The sequence below is a fragment of the Gopherus evgoodei genome, chromosome 10 (genome assembly GCF_007399415.2).
Source record: "Gopherus evgoodei ecotype Sinaloan lineage chromosome 10, rGopEvg1_v1.p, whole genome shotgun sequence".
Classification (NCBI taxonomy): Eukaryota; Metazoa; Chordata; order Testudines; family Testudinidae; genus Gopherus; species Gopherus evgoodei.
In genome coordinates this window covers 51,240,279-51,258,293 of record NC_044331.1, presented here as the reverse complement: position 1 = coordinate 51,258,293, position 18,015 = coordinate 51,240,279, and the positions used below count along the sequence as shown (strand labels likewise).

General features: G+C 49.0%; 1 protein-coding gene across 8 annotated transcripts in view; it reads left to right on the top strand.

Annotated features, from left to right (window-relative positions):
• The window catches only part of C10H16orf71 (chromosome 10 C16orf71 homolog), a 154,071-nt gene extending 137,411 nt beyond the window's left edge, over positions 1-16,660 (top strand). For 4 of the 8 annotated variants that reach the window (XM_030578606.1, XM_030578608.1, XM_030578607.1 and 1 more), the window contains 5 exons: positions 797-917; positions 6,802-7,019; positions 8,519-8,601; positions 10,286-10,355; positions 15,869-16,659. In XM_030578606.1, coding sequence (XP_030434466.1) covers positions 797-917; positions 6,802-7,019; positions 8,519-8,601; positions 10,286-10,355; positions 15,869-15,946 — 570 coding nt within the window. In that variant the 3' untranslated portion in view covers positions 15,947-16,659. Of the gene's footprint in view, positions 1-796; positions 918-6,801; positions 7,020-8,518; positions 8,602-10,285; positions 10,356-15,868 lie in introns of those variants that run through there. The other 4 variants (XM_030578609.1, XM_030578613.1, XM_030578612.1 and 1 more) reach the window with 3 other exon arrangements.
• The last annotated feature ends 1,355 nt before the right edge of the window (positions 16,661-18,015 follow it).

Genomic DNA, 18,015 nt, shown 5'->3' with positions numbered 1-18,015 from the left:
CCCTCACTCTTCTCTTCTGCAGACTAAACAAGCCCAGTTCCCTCAGCCTCACCTCATAAGTCATGTGCCCCAGCCCCCTGATCATTTTTGTTGCCCTCTGCTGGACTCTCTCCAATTTGTCCACATCCTTTCTGTAGTGGGGGGCCCATAACTGGACACAGTACTCCAGATGTGGGCTCACAAGTGCCAAATAGAGGGGAATAATCACTTCCCTCGATCTGCTGGCAGTGCTCCTACTAATGCAGCCCTATATGCCGTTAGCCTTCTTGGCAGCAAGCACACACTGTTGACTCATATCCAGCTTCTCATCCACTGTAATCCCCAGGGCCTTTTCTGCAGAACTGCTGCTTAGACAGTCAGTCCCCAGCCTGTAGCAGTACATGGGATTCTTCCATCTTAAGTGCAGGACTTTGCACTTGTCCTTGTTGAAACTCATCAGCTTTCTTTTGGCCCAATCCTCCAATTTGTTTAGGTCACTCTGGACCCTATCCCTACCTCTCCCCCCAGCTTAGTGTCATCCACAAACTTGCTGAGGGTGCAATCCATCTAATCATCCAGATCATTAGTGAAGATGTTGAACAAAACCAGCCCCAGGACAGACCCCTGGGGCACTGCTCTTGATATTGGCTGCCAACTAGACATCGAGCCGTTCATCACTACCCATTGAACCCAGCAATCTAGCCGGCTTCCTATCCATTTTATAGTCCATTCATCTAATCCATACTTTTTTAACTTGCTGGCAAGAATACTGTGGAACCCAGTCACATGACATGTTTTTCCCCCTTCCCTCCTGCAGATTTGTAACATGAAATGTGACCCGATAGTCAGAACGGAAATCAGCAAGCGGCGCAGGATTGTAAAACATGAAACAAGAAGGCAACTCAATTTCCTGGGCTCCGAGCAGCAGCATAGTCTAGGTAAGGAAATGCAGAACTCGCTCATTATAGGCCTCAAACTGCTATTGATTAGTTGACCAGCAAACCAAACCATCTGGTGGCAGCCAACATCGGTATTCATGTCCTTTCACAAAGCAGAGACAGTTCAGAGCTGGAAAGAACTACTCAAAAGTAGTTCAGGCCTGTTAACCCATTGAATGCCAGGCCTTTTCCATGGTCTTCAGTGGGCTTTGGATCAGGGCCCATGTGCCTCATTAGCATGATGAGCATACTTAAGGCCACATCTTCTCATCCATGTCCCTTTTATTGCCTTGCACATTAATAAGTAAGGGACAGGCTGCACAGAGGCATGAGTTTTAACTGTCTCTCAGTGTGGAGGATTAGACCTAGCCCTTAACCTTACTCACTGCCACAGGTCACTTCCGCTTGTGGCAGATTGTTCTCGAGGAACTGCAAGAATAAGGTATTGGTAAATCTGTGCGTAAGGGGGAGCACACTAGGTGAACTGATGGCCCCATGCACCGCTGTCTCTTGGCTGCTTGCTGACCTTCCCACCTGGGGATAGTTCAATGACTATTTTCCATCTAACATTTCAGCTCAGGCAAATGGGAAATGTGAAGGCGTATCAGACAAGGCTGCATGAGAGGAGGCCATCAGTATTTCTCCAGTCCAGGTCTTTCCCGACAGTAGTTCCCAGCCCTTTCCCATCATGCAGAACCTTTTCCCAAGTAGTTGCACAGTAGGAAAGGACCAGGTTTATAGCACAGGTCCCAGACTGTTTATCTGTTTCTTGATTTAAAAGAGTTATTGAAAGTAAAACACCTCCCTGAGGAGACTGGGGGATACTTTGCAAGCTGCATGCAGCACTTTGTTTCCTAATCTTGGCAGCAAATCCTGGAATCTCTCCTGGTAGCTCCTGGGTGCTGTTTTGTAAATGTCACACCTTTACTTTGAGGGTGTCTCAGCAGAGTGAAGAGTAGTGAAATATACTGGTCTGACACAGTATACCCATACATCAGCTTCTAGACAGTCTCCAGAGTGGGACTGTCTTGAGAAGGCAAGGACATGTGACCACTAAACCATCAGGCACTTATAGTAAGTGCTTCTAGTAAGTCAGATGCCATATCCACTTTATAGGTTTCAGAGCAGCAGCCATGTTAGTCTGGCCTGGTCTACACTACGCGTTTAAACCGAATTTAGCAGCATTAAACCGATTTAACCCTGCACCCGTCCACATAACGAGGCCCTTTATATCGATATAAAGGGCTCTTTAAACTGGTTTCTGTACTCTTCCCCGACGAGAGGAGTAGCGCTGAAATCAGTATTGCCATGTCGGATTAGTGTTAGTGTGGCCGCAAATCGATGGTATTGGCCTCCGGGCGGTATCCCACAGTGAACCATTGTGACTGCTCTGGACAGCAATCTGAACTTGGATGCACTGGTCAGGTAGACAAGAAAAGCCCCACGAACTTTTGAATTGCATTTCCTGTTTGCCCAGCGTGGAGAGAGCTCGGGTAGCGATGCAGTCCCAAATCCAAAAAGAGCTCCAGCATGGACCGTATGGGAGATACTGGATCTGATCGCTGTATGGGGAGACAAATCTGTTCTATCAGAGCTCCGTTACAGAAGACGAAATGCCAAAGAATTTGAAAAAAATCTCCAGGCTATGATACAGAGTCCACAGCACAGTGCTGTGTGACGAGCGTAACGGAAAGCCAAAGAATCAAAAGGACGCTCATGGAGCGAGGGAGGGAGGGAGGGAGGACTGAGGACTCCAGCTATCCCACAGTCCCCGAAAAGTATTTGCATTCTTGGCTGAGCTCCCAATGCCTGTAGGGTCAAACACATTGTCCGGGGCGTCCAGGGTGGTTCAGGGTATATCTCGTCAATTTACCACCACTCCCCTCCCCGTGAAAGAAAAGGGGAAAAAATCGTTTCTTGACTTTTTTCAATGTCACCCTATGTCTACTGCATGCTGCTGGTAGACGCGGTGCTGCAGCGCTGAACAGCAGCATCCTCTCCCCTCCCTTCCCCGGTGCAGACAGTATAGTGCAGAAGGACTGGTAGCCGTCCTCGTCATCATCCCCGTGAGTGCTCCTGGCTGGCCTCAGGTGAGGTCGGCCAGGGGCGTTTGGGTAAAAATAGGAATGACTCCCAGTCATTCACGGCAGATGGTACAGAACAGCTGGTAACCGTCCTCATTATAGCAACTGGGGGCTGAGCTCCATCAGCCCCCCCTCTTTCATGTCTAAAGAAAAGATTCTGTACTGCCTGGACTATCATAGCAGCTGGAGGCTGCCTCCCCCTCATTTTTCTCACTAAAAAGTCAGTGTTTCTTATTCCTGCATTCTTTATTACTTCATCACACAAATGGGGGGGACGCTGCAACGGTAGGCCAGGAGGGTTGGGGGAGAAGGGAAGCAACGGATGGGGTTGTTGCAGGGGCACCCCCATGAATGGCATGCAGCTCATCATATTTGCGGGATCTGACACGGAGTGGCTGTGCTCTCTGGTACACTGGTTCTCTAGTACACTTGCCCCATATTCTAGGCAGGACTGACTCTATTTTTAGATACAACATAAAGGAGGGAATGACCTGGGGAGTCATTCCCATTTTTGTCTTTGTGCCTCCGGCCGACCTCAGCGAAGGTCAGCCAGGAGCACCCATGACAGCAGCAGACGGTACAGAATGACTGATAATTATCATCTCATTGCCAGTTTACAATGGCACAGCAGACGGTACAGAATGACTGATAACCATCTCTGCTATCTTGCAAAGGCAAATGAATGCTGCTGTGTAGCGCTGCAGTACCGTCTCTGTCAGCAGCATCCAGTACACATACGGTGACAGTGACAAAAGGTAAAACGGGCTCCGTGGTTGCCATGCTATGGCGTCTGCCAGGGCAATCCAGGGAAAAAGGGCACGAAATGATTGAAAGCAATGGCAGACACGGAGGAAGGAATGAGTGACGACATTTACCCAGAATCACCCATGACACTGTTTTTGCACCATCATGCGTTGGGATCTCAACCCAGAATTCCAATGGGCGGGGGACACTGTGGGAACTATGGGATAGCTATGGGATAGCTACTCACAGTGCAACGCTCCAGAAATCAACCCTAGCCTTGGTACATGGAAACACACCACCGAATTAATGTGCTTAGTGTGGCTGCGTGCACTCAACTTTATACAATCTGTTTTACAATACCGGTTTATGTAAAATCGGAATAATCCCATAGTGTAGATATACCCTCAGGCCTGGTCTACACTACGCGTTTAAATCAATTTTAGCAGCATTAAAACTATTTAACGCCACACCTATCCACAGTACGAGGCCGTTTTTATCAATATAAAGGGCTCTTTAAATCGATTTTTGTACTCCTCCCCAATGAGAGGAGTAGTGCTAAAATTGGTATTACCAGATCGGATTAGGGTTAGTGTGGCCGCAAATCGACGGTATTGGCCTCCGGGCGGTATCCCACAGTGCACCACTGTGACAACTCTGGACAGCAATCCGAACTGGGATGCACTGGCCAGGTAAACAGGAAAAGCCCCGTGAACTTTTGAATTGCATTTCCTGTTTGCCCAGCGTGGAGCGCTGATCAGCATGGGTGGCAATGCAGTCCCAAATCCAAAAAGAGCTCCAGCATGGACCATACAGGAGATGCTGGATCTGATCGCTGTACGGGGAGACAAATCTGTTCTATCAGAGCTCCGTTACAGAAGACGACATGTCAAAGCGTTTGAAAGAAATCTCCAGGCTGCACAGTGCTGTGTGACAAGCATAACGGAAAGCCAAAGAATCAAATGGACGCTCATGGAGGGAGGGGGTACTGAGGACTCCAGCTATCCCACAGTCCACAGCAGTCTCCGAAAAGTATTTGCATTTTTGGCTGAGCTCCCAATGCCTGTAGGTTCAAACACATTGTCCGGTGTGGTTCAGGGTATAGCTCGTCAATTTATTCCCTCCTCCCCTCCACGTGAAAGAAAAGGGGGAAAAAAATCGTTTCTTGACTTTTTTTAATGTTACCCTATGTGTACTGAATGCTGCTGGTAGACGCGATGCTGTGGCAGTAAAGAGCAGTATCTGCTCCTCTTCCCTCCCCGTTGGCAGACGGTACAATATGCTTGATTGCTGCAGTACCATCATCTGCCCGTGAGTGCTCCTGGCTGGCCTCAGGTGAGGCCGGCCAGGGGGGGCGCCTGGTTAAAAATAGGAATGACTCCTGGTCATTCCCAGTAGATGGTACAGAACTGCTGGTAACCATCCTCATCATAGCAACTGGGGGCTGAGCTTCAATCAGCCCCCTCTCTTTCATGTGTAAAGAAAAGATTCTGTACTGCCTGGACTATCATAGCAGCAGGAGACTGGGCTCCTCTCCCCTGCCACTGTTTAATGTCCTGCCTGGACTATCATAGCAACTGGAGGCTGCCTCCCCCTCATTTTATCTCATTAACAAGTCACTGTTTCTTATTCCTGCATTCTTTATAACTTCATGACACAAATGGGGGGGACACTGCCACAGTATCCCAGGAAGGTTGGGGAGGAAGGAAGCAACGGGTGGGGTTGTTGCAGGGGCACCCCCCGTGAATGGCACGCAGCTCATCATTTCTGCGGGATCTGACACGGAGCAGCTGTGCTCTCTGGTTCACTGGTTCTCTGGTACACTTGCCCCATATTCTAGGCAGGACTGACTCTATTTTTAGATACCATAAAGGAGGGATTGATTCCTGGAGTCATTCCTATTTTTGCCTTTGCGCCCCCAGGCGACCTCAGCCAAGGACACCCATGATAGCAGCAGATGGTACAGAACAACAGATAACTGTCATCTCATTGCCAATTTACAATGGCACAGCAGACAGTACAGAACAACTGATAACCATCTCTGCTATCATGCAAAAGCAAATGAATGCTGCTGTGTAGCGCTGCAGTATCGCCTCTGTCAGCGGCATCCAGTACACATACGGTGACAGTAAAAAAAAAGCTGAATGGGCTCCATGGTTGCCATGCTATGACGTCTGCCAGACCAATCCAGGGAAAAAGGGCGCGAAATGATTGTCTGCCGTTGCTTTCCCGGAGGAAGGAATGAGTGACAACACTTACCCAGAACCACCCGCGACAATGATTTTTGCCCCATCAGGCACTGAGATCTCAATCCAGAATTCCAAGGGGCGGGGGAGACTGCGGGAACTATGGGATAGCTACGGAATAGCTACCCACAGTGCAACGCTCTGGAAATCGACGCTAGCCTCGGACCATGGGCGCACACCACCAAATTAATGTGCTTAGTGTGGCCGCGTGCACTTTATAAAATCTGTTTTACAAAACCGGTTTATGTAAAATCGGAATAATCCCGTAGTGTAAACATTCAGTATCCACAAAAAGAACAGGAGTACTTTATAGATCATCTTGGACACTAGAGGGCTCTATTGCACACACAGAAACCTGTCCCTTTGGCTCCTAGTCATCAAATCCACAAAGCTTTTGCCTATACAAACAAACAGATTTATCATAGGGAAAATATAAAACACACCAAACTTTACAGCTGCTGATCAGAATTACATGTTTGGATTATAAAACCAGATGGATTAACAGATTTCTTTGCCTGAAAGAAATTAAATGGAATAGTATCTCATGTAGTAAATCAAGCTCTGTCCTGGTCTGATGTCTCTGAAAATGGGGTCATTACTACTGTCTGTCTACACACCACACATACACACCAGTTCAGCAGCTTGGGATGAGCAATCACATCTGCAAGCAACTAAACAACATAACATCTCATGAATCTCTGATCCTTGTGTTATTTATTTTGTTTGGGGGAGAAGAGGGTGTTTAGAGGGTTTTTTTTTTTTAACAAAAAATATTAAACAACCATCTGTTGTGTTTTGATCTTTTCCTATCAGACCTGCCATTGCTTGATACACTCTGCCAAACCACTTGCCTGATACTTCCCGGGATAATCCTTCGGGGTTCAGAGCACCCGCCTTACCTTGGACTGCTAGACCAGCTGATTGGCAGAGATTTCACAGTGACAGGGCTACGGCTCACCGTGCTGGACAAATCACAGGCTCGCCTCATCTCTGAGACTTTGAGCACTGAGGGGTGCAACGTTTCAACAATGGTATGGACCAGTGGAGCTACTCTTCCCTCTGCCCCCCAAACAAGAAGAGCCATTTGCCAGTCTATACAGTTCTTAGTTTCACTTAGTTGTGACTCTTGAGATGGCAAATCCCTGTTAGGCCTTCAGGTGCATCCCCCTGTCAATGCATAATAGTTCTTTATTACACTTGCTAGTCTTGATTCCAGGCTAGTTATAAATACAGGGGCATCCCCAATTTCTCTTGGGAATCTATGCCACAGGTTCAGGGAGGATGTTTTCCCTGATATATACAGCCTCTATTTCTCTGTTGTTAATTTCACCTCATTAATCCCTATTCCCCCTTTTGCTATGCTAACGAAGCCCTCTCTCTTCTTAGTAATTACACTCTTGACTTAATTGGGAGGGATTTTATCCCCCACTGCCTAGTTCTCACATAGCCAATCTAAGCATATTTAACTGTTCCATAGGTTTTACTGTGAGCTTTCTGGTGCTGAGGCACCCAGTAGTAATCTCCAGGATAGTCCAGTGTGTTCACACACAGCTATTTGGAGCTCGATACTGCAAAGGGCTGAGAACTCAAGCCCTCCTCTAATAAAGCACTTAAGCACGTGCTTAACTTAAGCATGTGAGGCTTGCTGTTGAAGTCCGTGGAGCTATGCCCATTTATGCCAGCTGAGGAACTGACCCCCTCCCTCGCTGCTGCGTGAAAGACACACCCATAGAGGGAGCTGGCTAGGTTGAAGCAGAGAAGCAACTATACAAGAAAGTGCTGTCAGATGTACAAAGCAAACAGTGGGGGGAAATGATTTTCCTGGAAGTGGCTATAAACAAAGGACTGTCAAATGCACACAGTCACCCAACTGAGAAAACACAGACAGATATTTTTGCCTCTGACCTTTAAGCTTAAGGGGTCTTAATTACTACTGTAGCAAGAGCAGGTAAGATTTTTCAAACTGTGATTTTTAAACTGACACTATCCCTTGAAAGTACATATGTATAGAAAAGCAATTCCCCTTTGGTTATCCCAAGGATACCAGTCTCTCATGTGCCAGGCAAGATCTCCAGCTATTATAGGAAGGGTAGTATGATGGAAGCCAAGCAGCACCAGTAAGTGTAGCCCAGAAATCGTTTTCCCCAATCAGAGAGGAATGTTTTCAAACAGAGTTAGACAGGGCTGGTGTATTTCCATACAGGTCTGACTGTGCTGAGCCAAAGGGAGTCATTACAGCAGTCACTCTCCCCCTGCCAGTGCAGTCTGAGTAACACACCTGAGGGCACACTTTTTTTTCAATACCTCAGTTTTCCCCTCACCCAGAGGGAAATGACCAGGAAAAATGTAAAGCCCAAGGAGAATGAATAACAGCTGAACTCTGGTGGAGCAGGCATTTCAGAGAGCATGCTGCCCCATCTCTTTCATCACCCACGCAGCCCGCAAGCTGTTCCTTATGCTTTCAGCAGCCAATTGCAAAGTTACTTAAGTGGGGCTCAGGACCAGCCTGGTGTTCTTCCCTCCCTTGCAGCATTCCCTGTTGGACGGGGCATGTCTGGTGGTAGCAGCACAGCGAGACAATGCCGTTATTTGCTTTGACTCCCTGCTGGACAGGTAAGCAAGGACAATATCACATCAGCCACATGCCAGAGAGCTCTTGAGATGATCATGGGGTTGGGTTGTCTTCCCTGTAATTCATTTCCAGTTTAGCCTCTCCTAAGGGTAGGTACCTTGCAAAAGCCATGCATTTGTCATTATTTATATGTGGGGGGAGGGTTGTATGCATCAGCATATTAGAGGAATTTTAATTTCTGAAGTCACACATCCTAAATATCCCAACCAGGTAATGGGGTCTTTCAAGGACGCAGTAAGGGTTGCTTTGAGATTTTATTTTGCAAAGGCACAGGGAGTTCTCCAAAATAAAGTCTCGCTTAGAGAATAAACCTACTGAATCAATAAACTTCCTAGGAGAAAATCTGTGTAGATTCTGCATTTACCACGGAAAACCAATTTCAAACAAACACCAGAGAGCGAAATAAAAAATCAACCTGTTCAATAAATCACCACAAATGCCTGGTAGAGGAATAAATGTGCTAAAACAAACAGAACCCCCCCATGGGGACTGATTAGTGGAACAGAATTATCATCAGACCAATTAACCCATTGGAGCCAGGAGGCAGAATTTCTCAACACTATAGGCTGATATTTTGCAATGTGATGTGCAGTTACATGTACCTGGCTTCTTCTGATTGCTCTGCTGTGCCAAGAATTTGGCAGAGCCCATGCATGAGGGTCATCATGCAGCACAACAGGCCAACTCACTGCTGTGCATCCAGGGGCGGCTCCAGGCACTAGCGCACAGAGCACGTGCCTGGGGTGGCAAGCTGCGGGCACGGCCTGCCAGTCTCCGTGAGAGCGGCGGTCAGGCTGCCTTCAGTGGCATGCCTGCAGGAGGTCCACTGGTCCCGCAGTTTCAGCGGCAATTTGGCGGTGGGTACGCCAAAGGTGCAGGACCAGTGGACCTCCCGCAGGCATGCCGCCGAAAGCTGCCTGACTGCCGTGCTTAGGGTGGCAAAATACATAGAGCCACCCCAATGTGTAGCATCCGCTTGGATAACACCATCAGAATACTGCTCACAAGAATGCTAGAAAATGATCAGATCTTTCAAAATACATCGGTAGGCCATTTGGAGACACTGGCCAACTATGAAGGGGGCCTGAGGTTGTCACCCACACTCAGTACCCAGTTGTGGGAGCTTGGAATCAGCCAAGTGACTTAAGGAGCCTCACTGATTTCCACTGGGGACAGTCTCCTAAATCAAGGTGCTTTGGAAATTCTCACCCAGCACCTCTAGTCCTTGTCCTCTGGCTGATTTGGGCTTTGATGGGCTTGAGGGTGGGAGGAGCAAGGACTAGTGGAGGTCTCTTGGTTCTGAGAGTGGCTCCAGAAGGCCTGGGTATTTGGGAAAAAGCTAAAACTAAGACCTTTAGAATTTCCCTGTGTGAGATCTTTGCTTTCCACCAGAGATAAATACTCCACTGCCCCAGAGACTCTGTTAAATCACTGGACATTACTGTTTGTCTGAGGGATTATATTTTAAGAGCCCCAATCCATTTATACAAAGCTTTGTAAAACCCTGGATTTATCTGTGTAAAAAAGTTCAGCAACAGATGCACATGGCCTGAGCTGCTGGCAAAAAACATGCCCCTCCCCTCAGCTAGGTCATTTGCAGGCTCTGAGAGCTTAGACAGCAGAGTAACACTTGCTTCTCCCTTGCTGTTTTTTCTCTCTCCCCAGTGGCCGCTGGCAGAAGCAGGCTGTGCTGGACTGCATGCAGCATCTTCTGTATCCCCAAACGGAGAAACAGGCAAGTGGAGGAGGCCCTGGTCCACGTAAATAGCCATTTTTCTTTCCATTTTGTTCTGCTGGCTGTAGATTAAGTAGAGCAGGTCAGAAAACAGTTTTTATTTTTGGTGGAAAATTTAACAAAAATTAAACTTTCTCTTGATGAGGGAAGGAGTGGTGCATCATGGGAGTCCCTGGCAGTGGTGCATCAAGGGAGATGTAGTCTGGCCAGAGATCTCTGCCCATGGAAGAGAATGGGAGCATAAGGCTCTCAAACTACAATTTCCATGAGGCACCGCACTGCCATTTGGAATAGAAATATTTTGTCCTTTTGGCAAAACAGCACATTTTTGTACATAAATTGAATACTTTTCATGAAAAGTTTCGTTTGGTTGAAAGCCTAATTTTCCATCAAAAAATAGTTTTGATAGAAAATTGTCCACTCGGCATTAAAATTCTAGAAGCCCTCGCTCTGATACAGGTGGGGGAAGGGAAGTGAGCTCATTAACCATTGAAAGGATGGGCTGGCTCACTGTTTTCTCAACAACACATTGCAAGCAGGGAGAGATTGTGTCAAGCAGTTCCAAACTAGACAAGAGCTTTGGAGGCAGAGTGCTGGCTGAACAAGGAGGTTTAGGGGTATAAAGAGCTGGGACCTCATGAGAAATGGTAGCCAGCAAATCAGCCCATCTGGAAAAGCAAGGGAGAGTGTCAGATGTGTTGGCACACGGCATAGCTCTCATTGGAGCTGACAACAGATGGCAGATTTTCCCCAAAATCAACATTCAGCACCAGCAACCTAAGGGTTAAGCCTCAGAAGATATAGCTGGGATGGTGCCCCTGGGTCAGTGTTCTTGCCAAGGTGGGAGCTCCCACAATCAGCACTGTAAAGCTGTAGTGTCCAGCACCAGGTGCTCTGTGTTGCCGCTGACAGGCAGTGCAGGTCCCTTGATGCTGCACTGAGAGTGTGCCACAAAGCCTGGGAAGGTCTGCAAACTCCAGTTCTTAGGTAGCCCATCGTTAGAAGCCGGCTACGAGTGTTTGACACCATAGTACCTTCTGCTGCCAATAGTGCTTGACTGTTGCCATGTAATGTGCCAGGACAACAGTTCTGGGATGCCCACTGGTTTTTGGGATGCCCTCTGATTTGCTTGGGAAACGATGTTGGTTGTCACTGTCTGACATAAAATCTCATCCATCTTGTGCCAATAAATGGGCACTCAGCCCATGATGAAGAGGCTTGGGATGCTTTCTGTGCTGGGACAAGTTCCATTGCTATACATGTGACCAACTCAGCCTCTCCACCATTCAGCATATTGGGCCCAATCTCATTTCCACTGAAGGCAAGGACAAAACTCCCATTGATTCCAGTGGGAGCAGAAGCAGGCCCGCTGGAATTTACCGATGAGGCCTTCAGCTTTGCCCTGAGAAGAGCAAATGCGGCATTTTGCAATCAGTGCAGAAAACAGTGCCTCCTTCGTGACGGATAAGGGTGCACAGTGGGAAATACCGTCTCCCATTGTCAAGGGTCTTTTACTCAGGTAGCTTTAGAAATGACCGAGCAGGCCTGCTGGAATTCACCAATGAGGCCTTCAGCTTTGCCCTGAGAAATGACCGAGCAAAACCTGAGGAGCAAACTCCTAGAAAAAATTAGTGTAAACTGCCTCAAAGGATGTCCCTGGGAACCATGTTTGACCTTCTAGTCCCTTGCTTATGAATTTACGAAGTGCCAACCAGGCCTTCCAGGCCAGATCTAATAAGAAACAATATGATGTCAGGCAGAGGGCTAAATAAGAGGAGATAAGATTTGCAGCAGATCACGTGAGCAGAGCTGCAGCCTTCGATAGTGGTGCTAAGCCATGTACAGTACTGAAAAGGGATTGCCTGTTTGGCTCATGTCTCATAGACTTAAAGGCCAGGAGGCAGGTCCAGATTAACCTTTTGTGGGCCCGGTGTCAAACATATTTGTGGGCCCCCATGGAGGCAATGGAGCGTGGTGCAGGAAGACCGGTGCCTAGAGCGAGGGACCAGCCAGGGGCAATGGAGCATGGCATGGCAGGGGCGGCCCAGCTCTGCCTAGCCCAGTGCGAGGGCTCTATTTATATGCTGCCAGCATGCTCCTTCCCCTAGGGGGTGGGCCCATACCATGCAGCCCCCATGCCCAACACCCCATAGGCGCTGACACCCCACAGACCACCCCCAGAAAAAAAATAGTGTGTGCTGAGCACCCACAATCAGCGCCACCAACCAACTCCTCCCTCTCCCCTCAGCGCATCCCACCTGCCGCTGATGAACTATTCAGCAGTGGGCAGGAGGCGCTGGCGGGGGAGGGAGAGGAGCAGGGGCAGGAAGAAGCGGAGCAAAGGTGGGGGGGTGCTCAAGGGAAGGCTGGAATGGAGCAGGAAGAGGTGGCACAGGGGTGGAGCGGGGGCGGGAAGAGGTGGGGCGGGGTGGAACATTCAGGGAAACGGTGGAGTGGGGGCAGGGCATGGAGCAGAGCAGGGTCAAGCACCGCGGGGAAATCAGAAAGTCAGCACCTTTGCAACACTCCCCCCCCCCCCCGAATCTCTATGGCCAGAGCCTCCCCCAGACCCACTGTGCCCAGCGCGCACACACACCAGTTCCCCTCCACAAATGCACAGCGTCCTGCACAACACCACCCCTGCCCAGCACCCCACACAGAACTCCCACTCCCTAGTGCCCCAACACACACAGATCTTCTCTGCCCCCTCACAGCCCAGGACCTCCCCCAGACCTCCCAGAAACCCACTCCCTCACACCCTACCTTCCGGCCGCACTCATCAGCCCTGCTGGGAGGTGACTGTGTCTGCCAGGCTGAGCTGGCAGCACAGCCAGGGCTGGTCCCAGGGCAGGGAATCACTCCAGCCCCTCGGGAGTGGCACTGTCTGGGCTCCCTCGGGACCCACTTGCCTGGAAGGGCCTAGCCAAACTCCCCACACTGCCCCCCCCCAATTGGCCGAGATTGGTCAGGCTTCTGCACCAGTCCCATGTGGCTCAGCTCCAGGGAGACAGGCAGGGCCTCACAGGTGGTGGGAAGCAGAGACTGTCCGGAGCTGGAGGTGCACTGGGGTTCGGCCAGGGGAAAGAGAGAAGCAAGTGATGGGTGTGGGGGGCCAGCAGGCTGCCAGGGTCACAGGGTGCAGTACAAGCAGATCACGCCAGGCCCCTTCTGAGCGTGGACCCTGGTCCATGGCGCCACTGGCGCCATTGTAAACCCAGCACTGCCAGAAGGGACCATCATAATCATTCAGTCTGTCCTCCCACATTCTGCAGGCCACAGAGCCTTGCCCACCCACTCTTGTAATATGCCCATAACCTTTGGCTGAGTTACTGATGTCCTCAGGACTTCAAGTTACAGAGAATCCACCATTTACTCTAGTTCAAACCAGCAAGTGACCAGTGTCCCACACTGCAGGGGAAGGGGAAAAAACCCCAGGGTCTCTGCCAGTCTGATCTGGCAATGTCCTTCCAAACCCCACCTAGGGCGATCAGTTAGACCCTGCGCATGCACCCTGAGAACCACCAGCCAGACACCTGGGAAAGAATTCTCTCTAGTATCATGGATGGGCCTTCTGTGTAAGGCATTATGATTATGATTAATGGAGATATCCTATCTATGGAGCTATCCTAACTATGAATAATAGGGTTACCCTTTAAGATTGTATACTAAAACCAGGCAGCTGTACTGCACTGCTCCAAAAAGAGAGTGGTGGCTGCATCGTTTTATGAGACTCACTCAAATATGTGGGGAGAGCATGCCCAGCTTCCTGCTATTTCTCTATAGGATTCTGCTGCCTTTTCTGTTTAACAAAGCACATGGTTACGTGTATGTATATATTACACTGAAATTGAATTGTCGGGCTGGGATGACCTAAACCTTGGTTATGCACTTCTGTGCACTGTGATTGATTTTGGCCATCTGATTTGCATAACCACGGACAGTTATTTCTTACTAGCTGTATGCCAGGTAGGAGCCCCGTTGCACCCTGATCTAGCTGCTTTTAGCCAGTCAGAGTGCAAAGCTTTGCTTGGGCACTGTACAGATGTCAGTAACTTACAGAGAATGTGCAAACCTGCCTCTTCTGACTGGCAGCTCTAATCCCCCAGCTCTGCCTGGCTCCCGATCCCCCTGGGAGTTTTCCTGCTGCTAACCGGCAGCCAAGATGGCTGTCTAGCTTCTCCCTCCCTTCAGCTGCATCAGAAAAACTCTATAACAGACATGGAATAGAAGGGAAAAAGTACTAGCAAGTAAAGAGACTGGGGTTGTGAGAGCAGCGGGGCGGAGGGGGACTGTTTCCAAAGCACTGTGGGGAGATCCTCACACCCACTCCAGCCTCTTTGTGCCAGGTGAAAGGGTCAGACTGCTGTAAAGGGGCTCTAAAAACCCCATATCTTCCAGGAGAAGGATTCCCCTAGTGCAGGCCTAGGGAAGAGAGTCACAGTGCTATCTTCCAAGGACCTCCTCACAATACCTGGCATATGGACATGTCAAGGGCAGGGTTGGGGGCATGTTGTGGGGAGCCTCAGCATGTAGCACTGCAGGGATGCTGGGCAGCGCTGTGGCCCATAGGGCAGCCCCAAGAGGCTGCCATAATGTAGACTGGGGTAGGCAACCTATGGCACGCGTGACAAAGGCGGCACGCGAGCTGATTTTCAGTGGCACTCACACTGCCTGGGTCCTGGCGCTGCATTTTAATTGAATTTTAAATTAAGCTTCTTAAACATTTTAAAAACTGTATTTAAATTTACATACAACAATAGTTTAGTTATATATTATAGACTTATAGAAAGAGACCTTCTAAAAACATTAAAATGTATAACTGGCACGCAAAACCTTAAATTAGAGTGAATAAATGAAGACTCAACACAGCACTTCTGAAAGGCTGCCAAGCCCTGATGTAGACAAACCCTGAGGTCTTTCTGTAACTCTGGGGGCTGTAGGGGAACCAGGATGGGGAAAGCACTAAGGTGTCTTAAAGTCAGTTTAGCTGCCCCCACCAGCCCCTGGGGCATGAGCTCTGTGATGCCCCTCTGAAAGGCACAGCCCAGAATGTCACCTTCTGACTCCTAGCTCTTCTTCAGGCCCCATCATGCCCTCACTGACTTGGATGGGAGTCCATGAGACAGGCGCTCCCTCTGTCCCACTCCCCATACAGGTGACCTGACTGCATTGTTTGCCCCCAACTTGTCCCTCTTCATTCCTTTGGGAAGCATCAGGAACAAACCCACACGGCAGCCAGCCAGACCAGGAGAGCCAGGTTGGGGTTGGAAGGAAGGGATGGGAGGAGGAGGAGCCTAGGGGATGTATTTAGATGATTTCCCATTCAGCACCTTGTAGGTGTCATTTCTGTTTCTCTTTCATTGAAAGCTATTGATTAACTGGAGGGTGTTTCCCTTCTGCTGGGCTAATCTGCACCTCTGCATCAGGATGGATTCAGCCCCAGATACACTTATTACCCGGTACATGGACAGTTAAAGCTGGCCTGCCCTCACCCCGCTTTCTTTTCTCCCCAGGCTGAAGAGCTCCTTTGTTGCCTTTTTGACTCCTTAACATCTGACAGCTTCTACCGCATCGAAACCCAGGATTCCTAGCCAGGATTTTCTGTTCTCCTGACCAGCCCAAATGCAAATCCCATCACGGGTATCAGCACAGGTGCACGCCCTCAGGACTCCACTGGTAGAACAGCCTTGTAACCATTTGTTATTAAAATGTCAAGCCCAGAGTGTGGTATTTGCATCACTAAGTTGAAGTAGGGGGTGATCAGAGAAATAATCAGTCAACACAGGAGCTGTGGTTTCGAGGGCTTTGATTTGAAAGGGAACTTGTCTGTACAGCACAAAGAAAATTACAGAGCATTCCTCCATCTGGAGAACACTTTGGAGGCAGAGCACATGCAAAGAGTAGAACTTTCTCTGTGCTTGTTATTCTGTCTATTCCCCAGGAGCCATTTGAATGGGTACGTGAGACCCATCTTATTCTCCCCAAAGGAAACTGGGAGAAGACTCTGTTTTTGCTAATCACCAGCTTGTCCCTTGTGGAAGGGCCTGCTGCTTTCTTGTCTGGGTCGAAGGTCAGCTGCAGGCAGGGGAGATGGGCTATGGCAAGAATAGGGAGGAATCAGCCTTATACTGCAGCAAAATTAAACATTTGAGGCCCTCTCATAATTACTCTGAATGTCTGAAGATTCCCATAGGGCCATTTTAGTCACTTGGGGTAAGAGTTACGATGCAGTCCTGCTCCCATTGAAGCAATGAGAATTAGACCAAGAGGAGTATGATCAACTGCTATCCTCAGCTGTCTTTAACCAAGAGCTCAGGCAAGTACTTCCAGCCCCACTCACCTGGGCTCTGTTTCCCTTCTCTCAGGAACGCCCTGCCATTGATTGTCCTCAACAATGTTCACCGATTGCAATGAGGATAAATCACAGTCTGTTTATTTGACACAGGAGCTAGAGAATGGAGAGAGACCCACAGTAAATAAAAGGGAAGCTGAATAAAACAGGAGCAGGCTGAGTGCTCTACAAAACCCCGCTAGCCAGGATAAAGCTATTGATTAAGCAGGATTAAAAGTCTTATAGCTCAAAGTCCGCTTGCCTCTGTTCCAGCCCTCACACTAACATCTCTCTCTGTTCCAGTTCCCAATACACAGTGTCCTGCCATTCATTCTACTTTACCAATAGCCTGTGATCTAAAGCATGTTTCCTCTTCCTTCGCCATTTACTATCTTAGTCCTTTCAGTGAGTCCTTTGCATTATCACCTGCATCCTCTGCAAAGGCCCTCAGTCTCCTGGGGGCCAGCTGGCCAAGCCCAAGCCCCTCTTGGGAAGAATCTTGCCAGATGTTCCCTTCTCAGCCGAAGAGACCTCATGTTCCTTTGTCAGCCTGAGATTTATACACATGCACACAAACACACCTGATTAAATCTCCTGTTGCAGACACAGCAAGGACAATTCTGGTGTGCTAACTCACAGCATCATGGCACATAAAAGGAGGACAGTTATTTGCTGGGATTTAGTGCAAGTTTTATTTCTGAGGGCCTGGTTTTACTGCACTCCCTGCAGCTATCTAGCAGGGACACCAGATTCTGGCTATATGTGGACAATTGGTCTGCAAGCAAAGCAAGGTACATAGGCCCTACTCCTGCTCCCACTGAAGTCCATGGTAAAACTCCCATTGAATTCACTGGTGCATGATCTGGCTCATAGTGACTGGCAGCGCCCTTTGATCATACCTGTTGGCTTGCGCTGTTGATCTACTGGCAGCGGGTCCACCCTGAACAGAAGCATGCAAAAATCCCAGGGTGTATTAATAACTTCATAGGCCCATAAGCTAGAAATCCCTCTGTAGCAGGGTGCTGGTGCAAAGGCACCTAATTAGCCCCTGCTCAGCCAGCCTCAGTCTATTTCCCCTGATTGAGGCTGGGGAGAAATCTGGTGCCTGGCCTTTAGAACTGGCAGTACCTGCAGGCCTGAGGGTTCAAGGGCTATAAAGGCTGGCTGGCAGCCAGAAGACAGGGGAATGGCCAGGGGAAAGTCAGTCTCCAGGCTGAGGGCAGACTCTGTGTGGAAGAGGAGATTGTAAGGCCTGCAAGTTGTATATAGTATATCACTGGTGGTGGGAGAGCTTGGTGTAAATAAATTCATGGATGCTGAAGAACTAGA